At 40.4% G+C, this 27565-nt stretch overlaps 1 protein-coding gene across 3 annotated transcripts in view; it reads right to left on the bottom strand.

Moving 5' to 3' along the window:
• Window positions 1-27565, bottom strand: part of Amph (amphiphysin) — a 205891-nt gene that overhangs the window by 37647 nt on the left and 140679 nt on the right. For all 3 annotated transcript variants that reach the window (XM_011244304.3, NM_001289546.1, NM_175007.2), the window contains exons 6-13: window positions 21526-21633; window positions 20294-20379; window positions 16418-16493; window positions 15732-15814; window positions 13376-13514; window positions 12027-12155; window positions 3167-3283; window positions 126-149 (exon numbers count right to left, since the gene is read on the bottom strand). In XM_011244304.3, the coding sequence (XP_011242606.1) occupies window positions 126-149; window positions 3167-3283; window positions 12027-12155; window positions 13376-13514; window positions 15732-15814; window positions 16418-16493; window positions 20294-20379; window positions 21526-21633 (762 nt within the window). The remainder of the gene's footprint in view (window positions 1-125; window positions 150-3166; window positions 3284-12026; window positions 12156-13375; window positions 13515-15731; window positions 15815-16417; window positions 16494-20293; window positions 20380-21525; window positions 21634-27565) is intronic.

The raw sequence follows: 27565 nt of genomic DNA, 5'->3' as shown, positions 1-27565 counted from the left end.
TTTTCTAGGGGAATACAATATCACTGAATGTATGGGTTCTCTTTTTCCCCACAAGTGCAAAAGTATATTAAGGTTTCAAATTTTTATAAATTAAAATATGGGAAATTAGTTCTCAGATGCCTTACCGTCCATAAGTCCCAGGGCAATGTCTGAAAGCAAACAAAAAGAAACACTATGAATGAAAGTCCATACCATTAGTAATAAATATAAAGAGGCTATAAGAGGCTATGGGTAGCAGCTCTCTTCCATAGCTCTACTTTTGGTTATAGAAACATTCCACTTCTGTTACCAATTTGGGTGGACACTCGTCACACGTGGCTACTGAGAACTTGAAATGTGCTAGTCTAACAGAATCAAAATTTAAATTTTATATAGCTTATCCACATGAAGATACTGTGAGAGCAGCAGGGATCTAATCAATTGGCCTTTGGTTCTTTCGAAGAGCTTGCTTGGTCTTGATTGTGTACAATGGATGTGTTATTTCAATACACACATGTCATTAAAGTAAGAATGCTTTCCAGCACTAGGATTATCATATCATTGAGCAAATGCAGACTTTAATCCTTAACTAATGTGCTTGCCTCTCCCTTCTACCCCAAGAACATATATTATGACCACTTTGATAGCAAATAGATCCTTTAAACTGCCATTCTCCAACATGCTGGATTAGAGAACACACAGATTAATTGTCAGTCATTCACATTAATAGGTACCCATTAAAGTCTATTAACAGCATGCCTGACATTCATTGCTGATATTTTAATTATAAAGCTCACTGATCTATGGAGGAATTTGAATGGTTACAGCAACTTGCCCTGAGAGTGAGGACAGTGGGAGGGACCTTCCTTTCTCCCTGAGACTGAGAATCGCTGCTAAAGCCACATTGTTTTATACTTGTGCCTCAGTGACCCAGGCTGCATTCACCCACTTGCTTTGATTCTGTAAAGGTAAATAGAAGACTAGAAAGACATTCGTTTCAAATGAGTTTCTAGAGGTGACATCTACCTTCTATAGACTCTGTACTCTTAATAGCGTTCTCACGCCCGGCCAGGAAGAACACAACAGACCAGAATCTTCTGCGGCAAAACTTTATTGCTTACATCTTCAGGAGCTAGGAGCGCAAACCCCCAGCCCCAAAAGCGAAAGCCACCCCTATAACGAATCCGAAACCCCTTTCCTATTTAGGAGAGTTATATTTCGCCTAGGACGCATCACTCCCTGATTGGCTGCAGCCCATGGCCGAGCTGACGTTCACGGGAAAGGCAGAGTACAAGTAGTCGTAAAATACCCTTGGCACATGCGCAGATTATTTGTTTACCACTTAGAACACAGGATGTCAGCGCCATCTTGTGACGGCGAATGTGGGGGCGGCTCCCAACACTGTACCATACAGGGTCAGGTCCTGTGGTGCTGACTGATGTTCACCATCTGGCCTTCTAACTTCATCTCTAGCCTTTTGATTAGCACCAAGGAACAGGGAAGATGGGACAGAAAGGCTGCTTTGGAAAATCACACTTATTTGGATCCACAGATGCTTCTGTGTCTGAAATGCATTTTTGGGTTTTTTGACTATCTTGATGGTCTCTCTAAATGACATAATACAAGTCTCTGTATGGTGCAGACTACAGCAGCATTTTTTTCAAAGGAGGAAGCAATGCTAAACACTGTGTTCATCTCTCCTTGGAAAAAGGAAAGGCTCTGAGAGCTTGTGTGAGCACTGCAGAGATCATGAGTTAAGGAGGACCCTGGCAGCTGACAAGGACCCAGTGGCTTTGAGGGAAGGGGAAAGGGCATCTAGGAACCCAACAAACTCATGTAGTCTCCTTCAACCTGCCTTCTTCCTTAGAGGGGAGAGACTGCAGGACCACTCCGCTAGGACCACCAGAAAACCAGAATTGCTTCCTCCTTGGCAGGAAGGAAGATCACAGCTTCATACAGCCTGTCCTAATTGTGGTGATTTATGTACAGTATGAATCTCCAAGAAGAGTTTAGAGACAGCCTACTAACTAGGCGATCCTCTTTATTTACAAAGCACCAGTAGGGCTAATTGTATTTGGTTATTAGATGACTTATCCCATTTACAAAGAGCAGGCCTTCAGAAGCCACGTCAGCCTAACAAAGCACAGACTAGCAATAACACTGTCTACACAGAGCAGTTTGCACTCCTCTGTGTAGTTAGCTATAATGATTCAAGTCATCAGGACTAGAAATTCAAGTCAATTCTTAATTTCCACTTGAATTGTTAATACACTTCAGTTTTAAATTTGCTCTATATTTTAGAACCTTGGATTTTAGTTAAGCGTGAGTGTGCCTCCTGCCCCCCCCCCCCCCATGCACTTAATGTTAATAGTACTGCCTTGTGATTTGTTCTGAGTCTCTTTAAGCCAGGCTGGCTGACTTTCCATCTTCCTCTCGGGTCTTCCTGAGTAGTGAGGGGGATTAGAGGTATGAACCACCACATTTCAAATGTCTCCTCAAATTTTGTGTTGACTTTCTTCCACTAAAATCAACAATTATACACTAACTATGCCAAAAGCATCGTCCCTACCTCCGCAGGTGTACACCCAATGCAGGTCTCCTAACAGAGAATCTTATCACGGTGAGTACCAAAAGGGGAAAGGGTGAGGAAGAGATGAGCAAGAATAAGCCCAAGAAGCAAGGCACTCCACATCCACCTGTGCTCAGCACCAGAGCATCGCTCCGCAGGGTGGATGCAAGTGTCATTTCCAGCTCAGAACCATCCAGACTGCAAGTACATTTCTATGGGGACATGGTCTGGTAGTTATCCAAATTCTCCCGAACTTCCAAAACGTGAGGAAATAAGTAGGAAACTTGAGGCTAAAAGAACTTTATTAATAAAGGGAAGCCATGAGGTGTGTTATCAGAACCTACACTCTGAGAGCATGTGAGGCACTGATAGCAACTCTGAAAGACACAGTTCTGAGGCAAACAGCTCAGCGGCAAGAGAAGGCTAGTGGCACAGAGAAGTGTAAGATAGTTGGTACTAATAACGCTTTTTTTTTCTATATCTTAAAAATAGGAACTATTTGTTAACCAATCAGAAAAGTAGCTAACCATCAGTTGAAAGACACAGAGGTCTCCTGTAAACTTACTAAGCATATTCCCTAATGTTTATCACCCCTAACCATGTGAGCTCACTTTATACCTGAGACATGGGAGAGTGGGTCGCTGCAGCAGAACCTGCCGGAGCCACATCGGGCTTGAAAGGGTCAAAGTCCAAATCCAGCAAAGTCTCTTCCTTCTTCACCTCCAAGACTTCGTTCTGTTAAAACAGATGAATATGAGTTCATGGAAAGAGCCAGGCAGAATGGCTCACTGAGATGCCCGAGCCATGCCAGCACTTCATCCAATGCAGTGATAGAGTCTAGCCACACACAACTCATGTCCCTGGACCACACACTTGGTTAGATTCCAAGTATTGGAATGCCACACAGATAAAAGGAATCTCCCTTTTGGTTATCTTAAACAATGTAAATCAGAAAATTAAATAAATCAAAACATTACATATGACTATAAAAGTTTTTTTAAAAAGGTGCTAAGATTTGCTACAGTGTACCTCAGTGATGCTAAAACTCAGGAAGGAAGTGATGCACGATGCTGCCCACCTCACATTCATCCCTCATCCTCCCCATGATCTCCATTTCATACTCTGCACCGAGTATGAAATGTGCCTCAGATGTACTTCTGTGTGAGTATATGGTCCCTACCTGCTAGTATTTTTTAAAATAGGAGTGGAAGTGTTCCAAGGAAATTTTGAAATTCTATAGTGTACACCCCTCCTATCCTCTCTTCCTAACTGTGGTCTCAATGTGACCAGCCACCTTGTACTGCTACCATTCCATCCATATCACGACAAACTGACCATCGAACAAGTTGAAATGCACCCTGAAGTCAGGGTGGTGTTCATCAGGAATGAACACTCCATTCCTTGATTTCATTATTGCATTATCCATTCCACCACTGTGTGTGTGTGTGTGTGTGTGTGTGTGTGTGTGTGTGTGTGTGTGTGTAGAATGGTAAAAGGGGAGAAAACAGAGAATGTGCTGTGCCAGTCAATATTTCCTACAACATGACCCTTCCAACCTTTACTTGTAAAGCAGGTAAGTAGCTGTGACACAGAATGAAAGTCTACCATAATACTATAAGATTGTGTTAAACATTGACATCTGTGCACCAGCCACAATGGGATACAGGGAAATAGCATGGACTTGAAGTTGGTTTAACCCGAGCTCAAGCTACAAAGTAAAGGGCAGAGCTGAGACAAGGTCTCCATAAATTATAGCACAGTGACAGGAATGAGGGCAGTGTCGCACAGCCAAATAATATGTTTTTGATATTTGGTATGTTTCATTTCTGAACATTTTGTTGTTTAGAAATTGAAAGGTTATATCAGTGGGTAATACACTACACAAAATTGAGGTGTTTGAAGAAAGATTTTGAAGGACAGGAATTGTTTTCATTATTGGTCAAAGAAACAAACTTCAGAACACAGAAATTCAAAAACAGCCATGAGGCTACAACTGGTAATATTTTAACATCCCACACTCAGTGTGTAGGAAGCTGCATGTGTGTCAGGCTGTGGGATCCCTTGTCAGATGAATAATGCATTCCTATAATCCAGGTTAAAACTTTACATTTATTAAGTTATTTTTAATATTTAGGGACATTTTTATGATATTGTACATTATTTTTAAATGTAAGAATTTTCTATTAAGAAAAACTTTAAAAACATTTTTTACTTTACTATGTGTTCCTGTTGCTGTTTTTTAAAGATGTATGTTCATTGCTTGGAGTGAAGGTTTTCATAATCATGTTTTAAGTCAATCATGTTTTGACCATATTTACTCTAAACACCTTATTCTTTCTCTCATTCCTTTCTAGTCTGCTTTCTTTTCCTAGACAATTTTGTTTGTCCCTTAATTTCATATAATATATGCCACTACTGCTTCTTCTTGGGATATATATATATAGATATAGAGCTCCAATATTAGTCTTTAGTTTTCTATTTTTCAGCATGACTCTTCCTCATAATATGCTTTTAAAATTTGCAAACATTGTTATTCCAAAAACACTTGTTTTGTTCAAAATTTAAATCCTAGTACTGATAACATGTCCGTTGTAAAGAGGGGACATGCAGCTGGAAGGTGTAAGTGGTAGGAAGGTTCTGGAAAGAGTTGAAGAGGGAATATTGAAGATGAATATCATCAGAATATGTTATACAAATGTGTGAAAAGGAATAGATAATATACACTTTACAATTCTAACAATGCCCCATACAGAAATTTGGAAACTATTTGCCTACAAAAGTATCATGTTTCCAATACAATAAACAGTTTATTAGAAAAAAACAGGCAACACAAAGCAAATTCTTTGCTTCCATTGGACACTTGTTAATCAGACCTAGAAGTGAATATAATGGGAGAATTAGGCAGTACCAGGAGAGCAACTCTTATGCATTGTGTACTGGTGGCTTCTTAGATGTATACACAGGTCAAAACTCAGTAGTTTGTATATTTTAAATATGTGCACCTTACTGTGTGTTAACACACAGTATACTGACTAATGAAGAAGCACAAGTAGGAAGAGTTACATGTGCCATGGCACAGCCTTACAGTGCAAGCATCCTGTTGTTTCTCACAATGGGATCAAGTCAACCTGACATAAGATCATCATTTATTATGTGTAGTAAAATATTCAACAGATTACAAAACTTTAAATTTTCAATACTATATTTTGTCCCACTATTTAAAGAGAATAGTATAATATAACAGAATGGCTAAAATATTATTTCTGGGAAATTGAATTATATTTTCCAATTTTTACCTTGTTCTTTGTTTTATTTTACAAATGTTTATATTAATCATATATCATTTCCAGTATGTAAAGCCTTTGAAGTTATATGAGGTAGCATATATTGCAATTTACAGCTATAGCAATAGTGCATGTAGATATAAAACATGTACTTCAAATCTAGGCCTCAGAACTTCATATGTGCACATACAGGCACACAGTGTTGAATCACAACATAGTACGTTAATAAGACAGACCAATGAGGGCATTGGTACTACTTCTTCTAGAGATCATTTATTGTCCTCTTTTGTTCTCTCAACACATTTTAAGAATATTTACTATATTCCAAGTATTTTCTTGCCCCCAGAACTTTTTAATGAGTCAGAGAACGTCAAATGGGAAGCTGAAGGGAGAGGAGATAAAGCTTCCAGGAGCCAGGCCAGTTAGGAGCAATTTTGTATGAAATATAGATATTGAAACTTAACAAAACAGTCGATAATTTCTATCAATGAGCAAACTTGTAGTGTTTTATCAATACCCACGAGGAAGCGTGGCTGGGGAAATCTAATTTCAAACCTGGAAACATGAGGAGAGTGTTACAGATGTACTGCAGTTAATCTGGACATTGGCACTAACTACAGCACACTGACAGGATTTAAATATTCACAAGCTCATCATGGAGAAAATTTTACTCATTAAAAACAAGCAATGTTGTCAGGTGCTCTCCCTACAACATTTATTATAGAAAGATTTTAAAGAATAACAAAACCCCGGTCCTTTTTAATCTATAAATTGACTGACCATCTTCCTCCTATTTTCACATTTGCTACACTTAGGAAGCCTGCAGTGTCCTGATAAGTTGGCACACAATGGGCCCAATATTCTATACAACCAATTCCCTAGTTATGTTGTTTTGTTTTCTCGAAAGCCAGTTAAACAAAGTCCCTCTGAGCTCAGCATAATGGCATTGAGGCAGGGTCTTTAATATGCTATGACTAAGTGTGAAAGCCAACAGGGATAAAGAGGGCAAGGAAGATGGATGGCTGCTTTGCTTAGAATGACCTTCTGTGAGGACCAGTGGATTGACAGAGAGCTAAACTGCTAGTGTGATGAGGTCTTAGTATGGGAAGGTGGCTGCTGAGCAAATCGCTCCCTGACTACCATGACATTTAACTGATGTAACCCCATGAAGCTTGATATCAGAACGTCACTGGCATGTACATTTCAAGAAATTAAACAATGTGTGTGGGAAACAAGCCAACCAATAAAAAATAAACAAATAGAAAAAGCTTGCTCTGGCCCAAGAATCCCTAAGGAAGTCTCTGGTGACAGATAAGAATGGATTTGAAGTCACATTCTCAAGGTAAATTAGAACACAGTTTAAATCATTATCTGAAGATAAATGAGGGAGAGAGGGCTAGAATCCTCTATGAGTGTCCCTAAATATTCTATGTATCTACGCGATTGCTTTATTTTTGCGATGAACTATTAAAATCTTACTATATGCATGGAATGGTTTTCCAGGGATATATCATTTAAATCATCATTTCGTAAAATACATCACGAAACCTATTTATCAGGAACAAGGTCTAGAACCATTAGAGAAGGTAGCTTACAGAAAGGTAAATTGGGGCATTTTGTTGTAGCGTTTCTCAGAACTTTGAGCACACTAGCATGAGCTATTACAAAGAGAAACTGGATGAAGACACTCCTCATCTCATCTTACACCCACCCCCCCCCCACCTGAGCCTCTATTTTCACAGCATGAGACTAGTCTATTTCAAGAATGCATATTGTTACTCTATTCAAAATAGCCACAGATACTGAAGCAAATATTGACTTGGCACAAATGTTATGGAAATAACTAGCCATGTTTTAAAAGCTGGACTTAAGGCCCACTCTTTGAGATGAAAACCATCATAACAATGCTAAAGTGGCCAAGAATCTGAGGCTCAATAGTTCATGGGTCCTATGGGGCAAAGATACTATTATTCAGTCAAAGGAACACAATTAAATGCCTCTTAATGGCATATTGGCAAACCCTTAGCTAAGCGTCTCATTCTACCCTCATCAGAGATTCTTTTTCCTGCAGCGATTGCAATTAACATAGACCCACAAGTGGGCAATGGACAGAGAGTAAGGAACTTTGGAGCACTCAATCATAAATGGAATGTCTTTATCTAACCCCTCCTCAAGGCTCAGGCATCTAACTGGGAGGAAGAGAAGGTAAAAGATTGAAAACTCCAGAAGTGATCGCAAGAAAACAGTATCTTCTAGGCACAACAGGACTTACACACACGTGAACTCAGAGACTATGACGGAGTGCACAGGATGGTTTAAACCAGATAAGTTCCATCACTGAGAAGAGGATAGAGAGGCAAAAATCACCTCTAACAAAGCTTACTATGATTGATGCCTGCTGGGAAAGAGAAAATGGGTTTTCTCTAATGGCGTGTCACTGGCTGTATCAATGACTCTATTCGAAGGCCCGTGCTCATAAGTATGTGGGAAACACAAAACAGATTCCATGTTTTGTGTTTGTATGTAGGGGGGAGCAGGGACATTTTGTTTTATTTTTTGTCTTATTATTTTTTGTTTGTTTTTGTTCATTTTGACTTTTGTTGAGGTGTGCTACAAGCTACCAGAGGAGAAATGTAACGACCAATCCACCCAGCTGTGAACCCTGAAATCGGTAGTAACAATCTGCTTACCAAGACATGGCCACTGGTACAATAGTGGTGTGAATATCATGGACATAAAGAATCCCTTTTTGATTGGATTTAAGGTAAGTTAAAAACCCATTCCTGGCACTGTTGGACCAAGATCCTGAGGATAGACAGGTCAGAGAGGTAAGGTGGGAAAAGCTACTACTATTATTGTCCTAAATGGGTAAAGATTAAATCAAGTCCTGGTGACATTATTAGGTCTCTATACTGAGGCATCTCTCAGCTCTCATCAGAGAAACATCTTTTTGTGGCAGATGGCATCTAACACGGAGACTCACACTGGTTAAAGTACAGAGAATTAGAAACTAACTGTAATACTCAACTCTAGTAGGGCATCTATATTACAGCCTCTTTTTTCCAATGGGGATCACTGTGGAAGAGGTGAACAGACAGGTTATGAGAGCCAGAGTGGGTGGGAGACTACAAGAAAACTGTTTTCTGGACACAACTGGGCAGTTTCACAATGAACACACAGTAGTATGACAGCATGCAGAGGACCTGTAGGAGCCCAAGCCAGATAAAATTTCAGCATGGAAAGTGGAGGTGTGCACAAAGTCCCACCCATTTCTTGAGGTGCTACCTGCATTTGATAGCTACAGCTTTGTAGAGAGAGTATCGGTTTTCTTTATTGATGTATTTGGTAGATTAGCCACACTTTAGTGGAAGGATACATGCTCAAGAATATATAGACAGTGCATACTGAGTCTAATTAGGAAGAAGGAGTAGGAAGAGGAGTAGGAGGAAGAGGAGAAGGAGGAGGAGGAGGAGGAGGAGGAGCAGGAGGAGGAGGAGGAGAAGGAGGAGGAGGAGGAAGAGGAGGAGAAGGAAGAGGAGGAGGAGGAGGACAAGAAGAACAAAAAGAAAGAGAAGTTGTCGTCAGTGACTTAGGTGGATAACGAAGGGTGTGGATCTTGGAGGAATTGGGAAAGGGTGAATATTATCAAAATATACATCATGAAATTCTCAAAGAATTTATAAAACATTAAAACATAATAAAGGATTTATGCACAGGATTGTAAGTTCTTGGGAGGAAATAGTAGGAAAGAGTGAACTTGTCCTTCAGCAGTTTATGTTTGTGAACAAAACGTCAGAAAAGCAAGAGAAGCGTTTCCACATGCCATGGTATGCCTGTGAGCATGCAAGAAGCATTTCTCACAGAAAATTCTGGGCTATCTATAGTTAAGGTTTGGGCCATTAGAGGGCTCTGCAGGCTTAGTGGACTTCGGGTTTTCAGTTCCAATGACACAGCTGGGAAAGTGTTGCTGCTGAGGCGATTTTTCCATCAGATAGAATAGGTTGTGCTTCTTACATTTGCAGGATCTGGCCAGGATTAACGCAAGTGTTTTTCTTTCTCATTAAGTGCATTATAAAAATAGCCATCTGTGGCCATAAACAATCTTCTAAGTGTTGGATGACTCACTTAGCAAAACTCCAAGGCAACACTGAAAGGATCATTCTGCAGTAATGTAGGGGGAAATCGTTCACATAATTCTCAGCTTTCCAGTTTTCAATACTTGCTATCACTATTTCATTTCTCATCAAGAATTGGTTATCTTTCCTCTCTTATCCATTCATCTGTACATTGCCCAAAACATTTTATTACTCAGATTTTGCAATCCATTAGCTTATAGTATATGTCCCAATATATAGTCTGTTCAATGCATCTAATATCATAAGCACACAACATGCATGTGTCGAAAAATTCTCTATGAAACATTTGAGATTAGACTGTTTTAAGTGGGGCAGTTATAAATGGGCCATCATTTCACAGACTTGGATTGGCTGGACAGCTCCACAAACAGAAGCTGTTAATTCACCGTGGCAGCCAGTTTACCATCACTGATTTGGACCTTGTAGACTTCCAACTGATCAAAATAGTAGTTCTCAGAGTGAGGTCCCAACACTAAGGACTGCTGGAGGTATGTTAAAGTGACACACAAGCTGCTTGTAGCTGCAAAAGGACAAGCAACTGAGGAAATTGTTAAAGGACTGCAGAAAATGCAGTTTTTGCCTATTTAAAATAAAACTAGATTTTCCCCCCTACTCAATAACCCAAAATGACAAACAGAAATCTAAGTCCCATTTCACTTCTCTGTACATCTTGGTGTGAAACCAGGAACATTTGGTGAATTAGAAGCATTGTATTTCACACTCTGTGATCCAGCTATTGGAGGCTGGGTACCTCTCAGGTTAAAAAAAAAAAAAAAAGTGACACAACACATCACAAACAAAATAAATAAAGAAAAAATGAGCAAAACCAGAACTCCTCTTCTTTCTCCCTTTTAAATGAAAAGAAAACAGATTAGATGACAAGGAATGTCCCCCATCACCATATGTCTCTGGCAGGTAGTAATTGCCAATTCAGCTGACAGACTAACAAACGTGGCACATTTACATCAGTTACTGCAGGCTCCAGTAGGGCAGTTTCATGAGGTCCTACAGAAAGTGGTGCATAGCCCAGATGAGCAGCTCTACCTGTAAGCTCTGAGGCCTCCACCCTGAAGTTCTCCCTATCCTTCCTCTGGCTCACTGTTTTCTGTCTCTTCCACTCAACAGCAGCACGGAGAGTTAAGTACTTAAAGACTCTCCTGGCATCTGTAATTTTCGAAAGTACCTCATTTCTCCCTCTCCCCACCATGAGGGTCCTTGTAACCGAGCCAGAAAACTTCAAATAAAAACACTTAACAAGAAAGAATACTTCTGGACCTCATCTTTGCTTCAGACCTGCTCTGTGTGCCACCTTCCTGCCACTTAAGTAGTCTCGTCTCCTTTACAGGTGTCCTCAGCTAAGTACACAGGCTTCTGAGGACTAAAGTCCCTACTTGTGATGGAACTCGGAGGATGCTATTCATGGACACAGGTTAAAGCAACTGACCAAGGGCAAGTCATGCTAAAACGCCTTCAGTGCAAATGTTAATGTGGAAATAAAACTGGAAGACCATTCTGGCTAGTAGAAAAGGTGCCGACTGATAAAATCTACACATTAAAATTTAGCTAAGAGTCAGTACATCCAACCGGTATGATAGTCATGTTCAATGCTTTTGCAAAGACAATAGTGTGACGTAAAAATGACCAGGGAAATGAAGTTGCTACATTAAGACTGCATAACTACACACCTTGAATTTTAAAATGTGAAACTGATAAATGCTCAAGAGGGTGGTAGAAAAATTGAAAGAAAACAGGTCAGAGTGCACACAAGGTTATGTCACAGTGGTAGGATGACAGCGACTCCTATTCATTTTATATTTTTCAATATACTTTCTCATATATATATACATATGTATATTCAATAAATGTTAGAATTTTCAAATCCTATACACCTAGCATTTAATAATCTTTGATTACACAAAGCAATAAAGCAAGCACAAGTGACAAAGTTTTATTAATGGCTCAGATATCTAGTACTTTCTCTACAGCTGACCTGAGAGTCCCTCCCACCATGGCATCTATGGCATCTTGATAGTCACCCCAGCTGCCCTGACCACTCACCTGGGAAGGTGTTGTCACATTGATTTCTGGTACAAAGTTGTCCTCAAAGAAATTGATGATGTTCTCCTGTTTCAGTTCCTTTGTTGGGGTGACTTTAGGCAGAGGTGGGACAGGAGGCCCTTTCCTTGTCTAGGAAGCATCAAATAGAAACATGGTAGCCTTTGAGGAAGTGTCAGATAAGCCCAGCTATGGAAGAAGCCTGACATCTGTCTGAAACTGATCTAGACAGAGGTGCAAATGTACTTGATTCAAGTTAAGAATGCTGTCCACTTGGGTGCTTCTCTGAACACTGACAGGCAGTGGTCTAATTGGAAGAAGTCAGGTCACAAGATGAGAGTCCATTCGTCTCAATTTGAACACTGCCCAGACCTGCAGGACCTATGATGTCACCTGGAGGCCATTCTTCTCTCAGCCCAACTATCAGTGATTTCTCTCGTAAGAAAAATAATGGAATTTCAAAACAAAAATCAAGCCAGTTGTTTTTGTTTTGTTTTGTTTTGCTTTCTTGTTTTTTAGATTTGTTTGTTTGTTTGTTTCCCCCGATTGAATCAATGAGATCAATCAGAGACAGCTTCCACTTCACTTTCCACTCCAGGATTTTGAAACTTTCAAATCTACTACACATCTTCTTACAACTTTGCAGCTTCAGCCATATTCATGAAAGCTTATACTGGAGCATGAATATTAAATGTAGCTACAGAAATGTGTTCACACAATGCAAGGAAATAAAAAGCAGTATTTTTTTTGTTTGGTTTTGGTTTTGTTTTGTTTTGTTTTGTTTTGTTTTGTTTTGTTATCTTTAGTTCCCTTTGCCTGGTCCTTATAGTTTCTTTAAACTTGTCCCAGGCTGGTCACAATGCAGGTGATGGGACACCTCACAATACCCCAGTTCTGGGCAGTCATTGACTCCAGTGGAACACTGGAAAGGAGGTTCAGTTCAGGAGGAATGTAGAATAATTGGAACTTTGTAGATACGCTTTTTCTTATTCAAAGGTAATAGCTGCTCAGAGCACGGGGCATCCCAGGCAAAGGCTCCATCACTGAGTAGATTCCCCAGCCTCTGAAAGGCAGGAGCCTAGGAGCAAGGGAAGGTAAAGATGAATACAGTCCAGCAGAAGAAGGTGGGGATGGGGCTAGAAAAGCCAAAGGAATCAAACACTGAGTACAAGAGGAAAACACAAAAATTGAATAGCAAAGCAGACTGACGCCTCAATGGCAATAATAATATCCGTTGTCTTATGCCTTAGTCTCGCCATAGAAACTTTCTATAGTGCTTGGTCACCACAGGAGGATCCCAGAGAAAGTCACCTCCCATGAGTTTCCCCACACCCCCGGTATACGCATCATACCTGTGAAGGTGATCTGGGTCGCACTGGGGCAGGAGATGCAGGTGCTAATGTGTGGTTGGGACTAGCCGTGGGGCTGGGCAGGGGAGAAGGCTCCTCTGGAGGTGATGGTGTCTTTGCAATGCGAAGAGGACCCGAGTCACTGGATAGACACAGAGGATGGAGCAAGAAGCCTTCTGAGAAGCAGGGTTCCTAAAACCCAAGATTCTTTAGCCCAGAGGCATCCTGAAGCTTAATGTCACTGTTATTTCATCCCCCACGTCCAGCTTAATTCTAGTTGTTAGTAATAGTAATGGATGTTGGTAACTGGCAGCATGTATTGCTCCCTGTGAACCGGAACCAACCATGCATGGTCTCTCTGTTTCATGGTACCATGCAATATTGACCCCGCTTTAGATATGTAAAGAGTGGAGTGTAAATAGGTTAAAAACAAAGAAAAAAAGGCACTCAGTGTTTTACTACGTTTGCATTTAGATCTTAGTATAAAAGTCTTGTTCTCGCCGCATGGCAAACAAGCTCCTCCACGCCCACATAGGCATAGGAAGAAAACCAAACCAGCTTCACTTCTGATAGACAGCCGAGTCGTGCCATGGCGCGGTCTATAGAAAGCTACCCAGAAAGCTGTGACTTTTCTATTTCAAAAGCATCTCGAGAGAGAGTTAATAAATCATTTTGGGGGGTACCTTTTGAATTATGCTTGGAGCGTTACCAAATACTTCTTTTTACACTTTATGAAACAATGACTAACTCAGACACCTTCAGTGTGCCAGCAGACCACGTGACAGGTGAGACTCCACAACTTCGTAAGAACCACCATGTTCTAGGCACCTTGCCAGGTGCGTGGGAACAGCTTCACACGATGACTAAGATGGCACATCCTACTCTCTAAGAACATCTACAGACAACAGCAGAAGGGATAGAGTCTGTGACCTACATAAGAGTGCAGACACAGCAGCATCAGCTACACAGCCAGGAGCTAAGGGAGCTGCGTTCCGTTAGAGACACTGTACATGATTGGGGCTCTGGGCCAGCAATCATGACCTCTGACTAGAAACAGCTCGGTCTATGCTCTAGTCTAGAGATTGCCCACAGAGCTAACTCACCACCTCGCTCTGCAGAGGAATGTTTTAAAAAGGAATAAAAATAAGAGACATTTGTTACGTGGCTGTAACCCTACTTCTTGTTTTAGCGGATTATGAAACTGATATTTCCAAATGCTTCTGTTGACTTCGTTGCCATGTCTGGGAGCCACTCTTAACATGCTCTTAGCCACTCTTAACTTTTATAATATCTGAAAAGCAGTTTGATATTCTTAGTCTTCTCTTAGACCTAGCTCAATAATGTAAAAAAAAACAATGTTGAAGTCTTAATTCTGGTTTTTTTTCTTGGATTCTTTTAGTTTCTGTCCCTCTCTTGGAGAGAAAAGACGCACTTGCTGCTCTGGCAGCTATAGCACAGTGTATAGTCACGGGCACTCTAAGAAGCAGTGCATGATCAAAATAATAATCTTCAGACACTGATGACATGTGGAAAGGTTGCAAACTACATGTCAATGGATGATTCTGCACATACATTCCTACGAGTGTTTATAGTGACTGGAATAAAAACTACAAGTGTAGAGTCTCAGAACAGAGCATCACCTTAGAAATAATTTCATTCCATTGAAACCTACTTTTTCTATAGATGTTTAAATGGGCTCTTTAACTACAAAGGGTATTGGACTTCAATAAGGAAAATAAAGCAAAATGACCCCGGAGGCATGTAACTGAAACCTGGAGCTTCTGACTGCCTCCTGGATGAGATCAAACAGATTTTAAAATCATAGGGGAAAGTGGCCATGCAGTCGAACCAAGGGAAACAGCTCAGCTGAGCCACTGGGCCCTCATTCTCTCACTGACTCAATCATAATAACATGCAATGGAGCGCTAAGAAAGCCTGTTGCAGGGCAAATGGCAAAGCAGTGCTGGAGAGAGGGTGAGATTTCTTCCACTTCTCTCCTTTCTCCAGTAGCTAAAAATCAGTACAAAACTTAAGGGTTTTTTTGTTTGATTGTTTTTCTATTGTAGATAAAGTAACAAGTAGAAATGATGACTGCTCTGCACTGCTGCTCTCTGGTCCCATGTAAATCAGAAAGGCAGCTACTTACTTCTGCTGTGATCAGGAGCATCTGGAGGTGAGTGAAGGCAAGAAGGAAATGTAAGAGCTGAAAATCTGAGGTTGGGATCACTCTTCAGGTGGAAGGGCTCCTTTTAGATTTTTTACACGGTGAATAGAATAGTATAATGTGGACTCCAGGCTCCAGAAAGTTCAACACATAGCACATCACTTGCACATACAGCTCAGAGGACCAGTGGCCTACCTGGGAGCTCCTTGAATGCTGAAGGCCTTGTCAGCATGCTGATCACCGAGTTTCGTCATCACTTCATAGAGCTTGTGGCAAAGCTAAAGGGACAGAGGCCTGTTAACCACAGGACATCCTAGTGTCCACCCATGCTATTCTCCCCAAGAACGAACTTGTTTAATGAGAAGTTCCACCTCTTCTAAGAATTAGATTGGTCTCAGACTACTTGCAATTCCACAGACCAAATTTAAAATCTACACCTAAGCTGAAATAGCTTTATTTAGTGAATAATTTAGTGGGAAAAAAACCCTGCTAAATCAATCAAATATGCATTCAATAGTACATGAAGCAGAAATGACAAGTTGATCATCATGTATTCTATTAAAAATAGTCCTATGGCTGTCCTGATGAACTAAGAAGACAATAGAGAACACCGCAGCTCCTGCTTATGTAAATAACTTGAGAGAAGTTTTCTCACTAATTTAGAACATTACTGAAAAATCCAACTTTTCAACCAACAGAGGAGGAAACAAAATAGTGCAGCTGTGGTAAAATCTTCAAAAACAGTGCAAATAGTGCAGAGAGTAATACACAGTATTACAGTATCCATGTATGTACATCAGCAAACTAGTTGGTAATTCTATGCAATGCCCTGTGCTTCCTTTCCATTGCCTTCCATAACAGCAACAGTCGCCATTACTCACCACTGCGATTTCCTTATGAAACTTGGCCTCAAGGCTGGAGACATTTTTGAAAGTATTGACGTAAAAGCCAACTCGACTACCAAGGGAAAACACAAATAAAAGAGAGACCTGTTAGCAAAAGTGGTTTTTAATCGCAATGAAACAAATAAAGACTATGTTTCCAATATATAACTTTGAAAAATATTGAATTAAATAACATCTTAGAGTAAATCTGGCTGTTCTCAGCTGTTGAGCTCACAAGCTGCTTATTGGCAACATCTCAAACACATTTGTAAGGGGAAGTTATAGGGAGGGCACTAAGAACCCATCCATCTTTATTTCAGTTCCCTAAGAGTAAACACAAAAGCCAAACTGAGATTTAGCCTGCTACCCCCAGGATGATATTTTTCTCCAAAGGAAGAGTATCTGACAATTATGTTACTTTATTCTTTATCATTTAATTGGCTAACAACAACTTTAATTCATTTGTTTCAATGGCATTCTCAAAAATGACTGGAGTCCTAATTATCTATATCTTAACTCTCAATAAAAAACTACTCAGCTATACCACTCTTGGGAATATACTGAAAAGATGTCCCACCATGCCACATGGGCATGCATTCCACTCTGTTCTTAGCCACCTTATTTGTGATAGCCAGAAGCTGGAAACAACCCTGATGTCCCACAACAGAAGAATGGACGCAGAAAATGTGGTTCGTTTACACAATGGAGTACTTCTCAGCTATTAAGATCGAGGACATCCTGAGTTTTGCAAGCAAATAGATGGAACTAGAAAATATAATCCTGAGTGAGGTAACTCAGACCCAAAAGGACGTGCATGGTATATACTCACTAATAAGTAGATATCAGCCCCTCCCCCCAAAAAAAGTACAGAATACCCAAGATGCTGTCCACAGAACTCAAAAAGGTCAACAAGCTGAAGTGCCCAAGTGAGGATGCCTCAGTTCCACTTGGGAGAGAGAAGAAAGCAATCACAAGTGGGGAGAGAGGGAGTGATCTGGGAAAGTGGAGGGGGTGAAAATAATGAGGGGAAAGGGGAATATGATCTGGTATTGGGTGAGGGAAAAGGACTGAAGCTCTGAGAGCCAGCAGAAAAAATGGAAATTAGGCAACCTCAGGAAATAAGGGGTTGGGGAACCCTCCAGAATACACCAGAGACCTGGCAGGTAAGAGACTCTCAGGAATCAAAGGGAGGGACCTTAGATGAAACACCCAACAGTAGGGAGAGGGAACTTATAGAGCCCACCCCAGCAGGAAGACTTCAAGTGAAGAAATGGGGTTGCCATCCCACAGTCACATCTCTGATACATAATTGTTCCTGTCTGAAAGAGTTACAGGGATGGAAATGGGGAGGAGACTGAGGAAAAGGAAGTCCAGCTACAGGCCTAAAGTGGGATCCAGCTCAAGGGGAGGTCCCAAGGCCTGACACTATTACTGAGGCTGTGGAGCTCTCACAAGAAAGGATCTATCATTACTGCCCTCCAAAAGACCCAACAAGCAGCTGAAAGAGTCAGATGCAGATATTTGCACCCAGCCAATGGGCAGAAGTGGCTGACCTCTGTTGAATTAGGGAAGGCTAAAAGAAGCTGAGGAGAAGCTGTAGGAGGACCAGCAGTCTCAATTAATCTGAGCCCCCGAGATCTCTCAAACACTGGACCACCAAACAGACCGCATACACCAGCTGATATGAAGCCCTCAACACACATACAGTAGAGGACTTCCGGGTCTGTGTTCATTCAGAGATGATGCACCTAACCCTCAAGAGACTGGAGGCCTCAGGGAGATAGAGGTCAGGTGGGGTGGGGGGTGGGGTGGGGGCATCCACGTGGAGACAGTGAGGTGGGGAGGAGGTGTGAGATGTGGAGCAGTTGGAGGGTGGAATTGGGGGAGGGGGCGAAGAATGGAATATGGATTGTGAAAAATAAATTAATTTAAAAAAACCTAAGTAAGGTCTTGGACAACAGGAAACTTAATGATCATCTTTTGCTTAAGCTGAGCCTTGCAGTGCATAGGATTCCAATGAGAGGAAAGAAGAAAACTTGAGGGTTAGTGGAACCAGGAGTCAACGAGTTGCTTTTATTTCTTTCTTCATTTAATGTCCACCAAAAGTAAATGGGGATTAACTGTCTAGGTTCATGCAGTTCACAGGTAGAGAAACCAATATTTAAACCCCAAAAGAGAGAAATGTAATCTTAAAATATCATAGAATATTTCACAAGAAATTTTTAACCATGACTTCTGTTACTTCCATATCAGCAAGTTGTGCTTAAATTAGGTGATTTTAAATTTTAACTAAAATAGGAAAAACTGGGAGCCAAAGGTAAGAACTCTGAAATTAAGTGATAATTAAATGATAAGTCTGTCCCATAAATAAGGCACCATTTTCCTATGGCTTATCTTGTACCTTAAATCCCTGCTGCATTACATTTGTTTCCTCTACCCACAGTAACCCTGTGACCCTGATTTCACGCATTTTTATTGTAACTGATTTCAAATTGTATATTTTACATGTACAGGACTGCTGATGGTTCTTTATGTCCATGGTTCTGTCCTCACCTCATTCTTTAAGACAAATCTCTCACTGAACATGCAGCTCACCAGATGGCTAGACTGATGGCTGCTGAGCTCAAGTGAGCCATCTGGATCGCTCTGTCTCTGGTCCTCGGGCTTCTTGTCAGAGGCATGCCACCACACCTAGCTCTATTTGGCACTAAAGATCTGACATCGGGTTCTCATGCTTGCTTGGAAAGCACCTCACTGACTGAGCAATCTCCCCAGATCTTACTATACTTTTTTCTGCATCTAAAGGTTTGAAATGATTTTCATTGCATGGAAACAATAGATAGTAAAAGAACCAAAGAGGCAAAGAACAAACTAAACAAAAGCATCAAGGTTAATACCATCCACTCTTTAGATTCAAAGATGCAAACAGGGTGAGTAGAAAAGAGTGTATCATGTAAGCAACAGGGATCTGGGGCAGGTTTCAGAGAGACACTTATTAAGAGAAATAAGAGAGGATACTCGATGTGCTGTGCACACCTATAATCTCAAAGATTGGGAGATAACAGCAAGAGGATTGGGAAGTCAAGATAATCCTTTGCTACAAAGTGGGTAAAAGGACAGCCTGAGCTCCATGAGGCTCCATCTCAAAGTAAGCAAACAAAAACATGGGACATTTTATAGAGATAATATCCTCAATAATATGCACATCTAAAAGAATGAGTAAAATATATATATTTTCAAAGCTGACAGAACTGAAGAGAAAAATGGACCTGAAAATAGTGGCTGTCAAAATCTCAGCTTCATTGATAAATTAGGTAGCAAACAGAGAAGAGAGGACCTGAAAACTGAATAAACGACATAAATCTCACTCAATACCACGAGACTGGTAGAATGCCTGTTAATACGAGCAGCATTCGATGCCTGAAATAGTGCTATAACTCAAGTTAAAAGTCCAAGAAACGAGGTCAGAAGGTAAGATGCGGACTGAGAATACTGGAAACCCAACTAAGAGCTGCAGGGGACTTGCTGCAAGTTTTATGACAGGAGAAATTCTCCTAGTGCCTCTGGCTAGAGTTTAAAGTCTTCACTTGAGAAAATTACCAATGTCCAAACAACTGTGAGACTCACATGGCTACTTAATTAAAATGAGATACAACAAAATAATTTTCCTCAGTCTCCACAGTCATACGTCAAGTACTCAGCAGGCATATGTGGCAAGTGGATTCCATATTGGAAAGCTTAAGTATAGAACTTTTGAACATGACAGAAATAGCAGAGACCCAGAAGAAAGCCACAGACAAGAAAAGTGACCTAAAGAAAGGCCACTCCTCCTAAACTGCTAATGGGTGCAAACTGGAGTAGAAACATGGTTACCTTGACCACAATGACGGCAACTCTTCTTGTAAGTCAACATTGAACTCTTCAAACACTTTCTGTGCTTTCTGAAACTCCTCTTCTGCCTAGAAACGACACACAACACATTTACACACAGCGGAGCACATTTCTGCGCATAAAAGCATCACTTCATATTAAAGAGAAAGAACCTCATGGTATCCTGAGAAGATTTTTGAGGAGAGACATTTGTTGAAATTCACACCATTTTGTAATTAAATGGGCAATGGAAAGAACTTGAAAGTTGGAAAGCTTGACAAATAAGCTATAATCAAGCTGTGAAAGTCTCGTATGTCATGCTAGGGGATTTAGAAAAATTTCCCAATGGGATCCATTAAAAGAGGTAAGCAATAGGGAGCCTGGTCTAGAGATGCCATGCTGGAAGGTGATTTAGCAGTGATGTATGATAGGAAGGACAAACTAAGTCTGGAATTCAAGGAGATAGTGGATAGCTGGCCTCATTTAGCTGGCATCTACAAATTGCTGACATACACGACTGTGGTGGCCTGAATGAGATGACTCCATAGTCTCAGATTACTTGGTCCCCAGTTAGTGATGATCTCTAAGGAGGCTTGGATGGTATAGGCTTGACGGAGGAAGTGTGTCATTGGGGTAGACTTTGAGAACTTAAAGCCTTGCTCAATTTTCTGTTCGATCTCTATGTCTCCTGCTTGTGAATTAAGGTATGCACTCCCAAATTCCTGATCCAATTGCCATCCCTGCCTGCTGCTACAATTCCACCTTGTGATAGTGATGGACTTATAACCCTCCAAAATGCTAAGCCTCAAACAAGCCTTTCTTCTACACATTGCCTAGGCATGGTGTTTTTTCACAGAATGTAAAAAGTAACTAAATTTTTCTCTGGGAGTTACAGTGTTGGCATCTCACCTGAATCTGTATTTTATCAGTATTTTCTGAACATATAGAAAGAAGTGCAGAAACACTCCTTGGATTCTTTGGTCTTGCAACACTGAAACAGGCTCAAAGTTATTCTGGTCACAATGTGTTAGTAAGGCTCACTTCTGTGATCTCACTTCTAATAACAAAGAAAAAACGTATTTTTTAATTAAAGTGGCTTAGAGAATTATAATTTAGCTTGAATTCTGTCCTGATTGAAGTCTTTCTTTAAAAGGGGAGCATCCAATTTTTAAAAACAGGGCTGCTACATGCCTTAAGATTCAGAGAGTGATGTCACCCACTGCATCCATCCCTACCTTAGAGATCCGACTCTCATCTTTCCGTTTGGAACTCTGCAGAGCCTCCAGGTGATGGCGAGCACTATCATAATCCACAAGCTTCCTGCTGCGCTTAGCGATGCGATTCTGCCAACATGGAAAACACATGAACTGGAGAGGTTGTGTCAGTCTCTGACTGCCAAAAATCAAAGGTCAAATGCTTTCTGTGATGAAAGTAGCTGAGGACTGTAAAAGAATCATTGTACTTAGGGATGTATGTATGTGCCTGTGTAAGCACAGTTAAAGAACAAACTACAAGAGTCTGTTCTCTCCTTCTAGCATGAGGGCTTCTGAGATTGAACTCACAGGGGTTATCAGGCTTGGTGGCAAGCACCCCTCCCTGCTGATCCATTTTACTGGCATGGAAGGTGAAGATTTTAACAGGAGATAGAGGTGAGCAGGTATAAGAGTAGGTAGAAGACAGCTAGAAATCAGAAGAAAGCTTCTAGACCATTGTGCTTTAAACAGTACCTGTTCTGATTATAATGAGGCCAATCATGAACCGCTAACAGCACGTTTCCATCAAAGACCCAGAAAATCCTGGAGTTGCTCTAGGGGAGCAAGCAAACTGGACTATCTATTAGAATCTCCACTTAATTCTTTTTTTTTTTTTTTACTATTGTCAAAGAGGATATATTTTAAAAAGCATGGAATAAAAACTACTTAGTTATTATAGACTTAGAAGTATCAAAACTGAACATAACACCCTGGTCTAAGGAAATTTAAACATGTGTAATAAGCTACAGGTATCCTTACAACATCAATATTTTAAGCTTAGTAATGACTCCAAAAGATTTTTTTTTTGTTTTACTATTAACACATTTGTACATAATCAAAAGATTCTTGTAAATGGCTATCATTGGCTTTTCATTTTCAAATTTTTACTTTTCAAGAGGTTCCGAATACATTCAATTTTGAGAGCTGCCAAATTTTTGGTTCTGGCAAAGAAATGAAATTGGCAATTGTTGGTGGCATTCTTGGATTTTGTCAATTTTCTAACCTTCCAATGACTGTGCTTAGGAGATGCTCTAGCCCCTGAAACCAATTTGTGGCCAGAGGTTCACCCCAGTAAGGAAGCCAAGTGAAGTATGGGGTTTAAGTCAACCTCAGTCTGTTTCTCAAGTACTACCATCTTCTCATACATTCCTTTGCAAAGGAAGAGGGGAGGGAGGGAGAGAGAGAGAGAGAGATCTTTCTTACTGCATAACCAAGGATGCAGATGGATCAGTGGCCTCTCCACTTATTCTTAATGTGTTGTAGTCTGCAGATAGAAAGCTACACTAGGTTTTGCTTATGACTATAATAGCAGTTTATGAGTATGATATAATATGATTATAATAGCAGTTCCCTAAGACAGATTTACTGCCTGAGAAATCTCTTCTCAGTATATCATGGTCCTTTATGTATTCGAATCTCTAGAGCTAATGTATCACTTGGAAAATGCTTGTGTTCAGAACACAGGGACACTGCTAGCTCATTCCCATGGCCACCTCATTAAGGGATTTTCACAGCCTTGGTCCAGAAATCACAGACCACTAGGGATTGACCAAGATTTTGTTCAGGACTGAACTTTGATCAACCAGGACCATTTTCATTTGCATGACCCCTACTTGCATAGGGATCGTGTAGATAGTAATTATGTGCACAGTGGCCCATATTAAGTGCCCAGAAATGAGGAGCAGCCAACATGAGCTCTTCTCCTTTCTCCAGGAAGCTGCCCAAACATAAGCTGATTCTAACCATACAAGGACTTTTTCAGGGCCGAGACCTCTACAAGCTCAAGCAGCCATTGTTCCAGCTCTTGCAAAAGTCGATAAATCTGAGTGTAGCATGTTAGTGGTTCCTATGTACTAAACTTACACTGGCCTTACACTGACTGACTGTCCTCTAACTTTAGCTTGTATTTGTATCCTATCAAGGTGTTTCTCTCAAGATTAAATAAACACACACACACACACACACACACACACAGAGAGAGAGAGAGAGAGAGAGAGAGAGAGAGAGGCAGAGACAGACAGACAGAGACAGACAGACAGCGACAGACAGACAGAGAGACAGAGAGAGAGAAGACTGTAACCATGATTCTAGGCTGAAACTCTGGCAGGTAAGTGATACCTTAAGATTTGTGCTCCATCCCTTCAGAGGTCAAACTATTGAGACAACAGACCCAAAAGTATTAAAATGTAGCCTACACATGGAGAGGGACAGCTAAAGCCCTAGCACTAGCCAAAGGAGGAGTTGTCTCATGGGAAGAGATTTCACACAGCTTCAGCACCTCCCCCTATAGCTAAACCAACTTACACATACTTCCTGGCTTTTGTGTCTTATACTCTAGAAGGTTTTACCACCACCTCAGCAAAGACTGAAGCCTGTTTCCTCTTTACAGTGATGCACAAACTGTTCATAAAATCACTTTATTTTATCAATTCCTTCTTCCTTGTTCCTTTAAAAACACAGGGCAACTGAGCAACGAGTTTGTGAGCCTAAATGCTCAGTGACCAAAGCATAGATCTGAGAAACTATAAACCTAGAAGGGAAGAAGTACTGACTTGTAGACACCTAGTCCTGTCAGAGTCGGGTCTTAAGATCATTAATAACAAAAAACAAAGGATGTGCGAATGAAGGGACCATGAACAGAGCACACTGATACAGGTATAAAAATGAGAGAACATAATCCCACACTACACTATGTATATATGCTAACATAAGAAGTAATTTAAAAACAGTGTAACTAAAGTACAACCATAAGAACCACAGTGGGCTAAACTTTAATAACCAAACCAAGTACAAAACAATGGACCAACTGTAAAATACTTAAAACGTCAAAAAAAAAAAAAAATCCAAGTAAGACTCTGCCAAAAAAAAAAAAAAATCCTCCCAGAAATTAAGGTGAAAGAAATATTTTTCAATCAAACGAAAACAGGGAATTCATTGCCAACATAGTGCTTTTGATCTCTTGGGTGGAACTGCATGAAGCCATAATTACTATAAAGGACAAAAATCAAGGCAAATATATACAACTGCCTGCCTTTACTGTTAATTGCATGAAAGCATTACTAGCCATTCAGAACAAAAACAAAACAAGACAGAAAAAAAACAGAAGCAATGTATTCTGAAGCTTACAACACAAGTGAAGATAATGTAGGTAGATATAGCACAAAGAGGAGTCAAGAGGTCTAGAGTGTATCATAAGGCTTGCAGAAGATGTCGCATGTGGTTTAAATTGAATGAAGCTAAATATGACAGTGGAAAATGTATGTGTATAAGTGGATGGTAATCACTAAAATGCTTAGTCAAAGGGTTGGAACCACTAAACAAATAGGGTAAAATATGCTGAATTTTCAGATCTAAATTCAGATTCTGAGTTAATTAGCCTGAGAGATTTGACATCCATGTGTTTTATGTCTCTGCAACTTTCTAGTTGCACCCTGCTGGTCTAGTAATAAGCACCATTTCATTTAATAAAAACCTCTTAAAGTGAATATGCTAATAAGAGGAAAAACAATGTTAATAAGATATTTATGTTTTTACATAACACAGAAGTCACCCATGAATCTGCTCAGCATCCTACAGTATGGATATGGTAAGAGCTATTTCTGTTTTACTCAGAGAGACCTGGAATTTGCCTAGATTCACCATCTCTGAGCCTAAATGGCAACAGGAGCAGATGAGGCGAGAGAACAGCTGACCCTTGGGAGTGGGAGGGCGAGCTGCCGGAGGCAGCCTCCTTCCAATGTGCACCTTCCGGGCTCTCTCCTGTCTAACTTCCTGTCAACCTTTCCCTGCTCCTGGAACTCTGTTAACAATGCCCCTTCCAGTGCCTCCACAGACTCTGCTAACTCGTCAGCATAACTTCTCCACAGCCCGCCGACACTTGTGACGTGTAGATTCAGAAGCGTATTTAAAGTGAGCGGCTTCAGATCTTTATATTCATTCCAGTGATATTTTTTTCTGTCGCTACCATTTCCGCATGGCCATGAAATGCTTCAAGACATACGCAGAGTAGCTTGGTGATGGTCACTGAGCTAGCCTAGGTGGGGGAGAGGCTGGAGGACCTTTTTTGTCAGAAAAGTGATAATGCCATTATTTTTAACAAGCATCTGTTTCTTTCTAAGGGACAGAACCTTGTGTAGCAAGCAGCCCCTCAGAGCTCTTCTGTACGGATGTGCCTCACCCCCCAGAGACATCTTTAATATATTACAAATAGCAAATCATTCGCTTTTGAAGATTGCATTGGTCTTTGAAAAGAGCAGAAATGCAGTTGCTACCATGATCCAGGGTGAGGTGGAAGAGTACAGTGGGAATGTGGCTTTTGTTTGAAAAGTGAGTGCGGTGGGTGCGTCTTGTGAAACATTTCCCTCTGGAAGTGGCAAGGCCCTCACAGGAAGTGGCTTACTAGGGTGAAAGTAAATATTTTAAGATCTGTCATTTGCTTGACACAGATAGTTCTGTGCTACAAAAATAAATCAATCCTATTTTTTTCCTATATGATATTTTGGAAGTTTGGAGCAACAAATAAATAAATAAATAAATACTCAAAGATTCATAAGAACAGGGTTAACTCAGAGTAAATTTTTCATACAACCCAATTCTAATTAGGCATCCAATACTAAACTTAAGTAAGTCAATTTAAGTAATGGTAAAAAACTTAATTGAAATTCTTCATCACCTTAAATTTCTGTAGTTTAGAAAATAATTCATTACAATTTTTTAAATTCTCTGACAACTCCAATTTGAAATTCATCTGGGGACACTGAAGTAAATATATGCTTAGTTATTCATGCATGGGTGCCAACTTGGAATCTAAACTATATTTTATAGTAATTCCTCACAGCTGTAAGCCCGCCGGGGTTGGTGACATGTGGGTTCTTATTTTAATATTCATTTTAGATGTCAGCACTACACAATGGGAATCACAACATGGACTGACCTGCCAGTCACAGCTCAAATGTCAAACATCATCCTCACGAATGGTACGTGATAGTCTTCTGTGATAGGCTATAGTAAATGCTTGGGACTTTGCCTGAGGTTTTAAATGCATGCGGCCTGTTGATTTTAATGGGAGTCAAGGAAGTCAGTTTTGGTCTATGCCAAATTTCAAAATTTTCCACTCAGTTCATCTTACTCATAGTGTCCTTTCCATCAGAAACCCCTTCGTTACATATCCACTCATCATCATTTTATGACCATAGGGAGTCTTTTCCTAATTCTAAATTGGACTCATTGAAAAATATAAAACTTCAATGTAGCTATTCTTCAGTCTCCAAGTTTTCTCTTTCCTGAGATACCCTTAATTATTTGTCATGTTGTAGGTTTTCTAATCCTCTGCCTTGGATGACAATTTTGTCAACATAGCTTAAGAGTAAAGGAAAAAAGGAGAGGCGAGATTGATCCATCCTCTTCACATGACACATGTAAACTTCACATGACACATGTAAACTTCACATGACACATGTAAAACCTTAAAGCACATTTGCCTTCAGAGTAGCACGAGGAAGCCATGAATCCTGTTATTACTAAATACCTACACATGCTGCAACTGGAGGATCACTCTGTGAGTGACTTCAACTATGTACCTCAAGAAAGGGGCTCCTTGGAAGAAGTTCTACTGAGTATTACATCATGTTGACTTCAAATAAACTGAAATGAACAACCAGCACAATCGATTATAATCAATAGGAGGAGAATACTATTTTCCTTATTCTCGACTGACTTCCAGATCTTGGAGTAATGGAGATTAACCTGTCATGCAAGAGAGGGAACATCAGAAGATGGAGCAGTGAAGCCTAGTTCCTGGTTCTCTCCTGGATGCACTGATTCAAACTACAAATCAATTCTCTTGTGAAAGACAGAAGTTAGGTGAAAGGCTTCTTGCATAAGCAGCAAGGACAATGAAAAGCCATGGTTGGAAGACACTCTATAAGCCTACAGTCACTTGACATAGTGCCATTGCCTGGCATAGCCCAGGGCATATGGCTGCTATGCCCTGACTCCCAGCTCCTACCTGAGTAGAGTCTCT

This window comes from Mus musculus, chromosome 13 (genome assembly GCF_000001635.26).
Source record: "Mus musculus strain C57BL/6J chromosome 13, GRCm38.p6 C57BL/6J".
NCBI classification, from domain to species: Eukaryota; Metazoa; Chordata; class Mammalia; order Rodentia; family Muridae; genus Mus; species Mus musculus.
The sequence above is the reverse complement of the archived record's forward strand: the minus strand, read 5'-3'. Positions and strand labels throughout refer to the sequence as shown.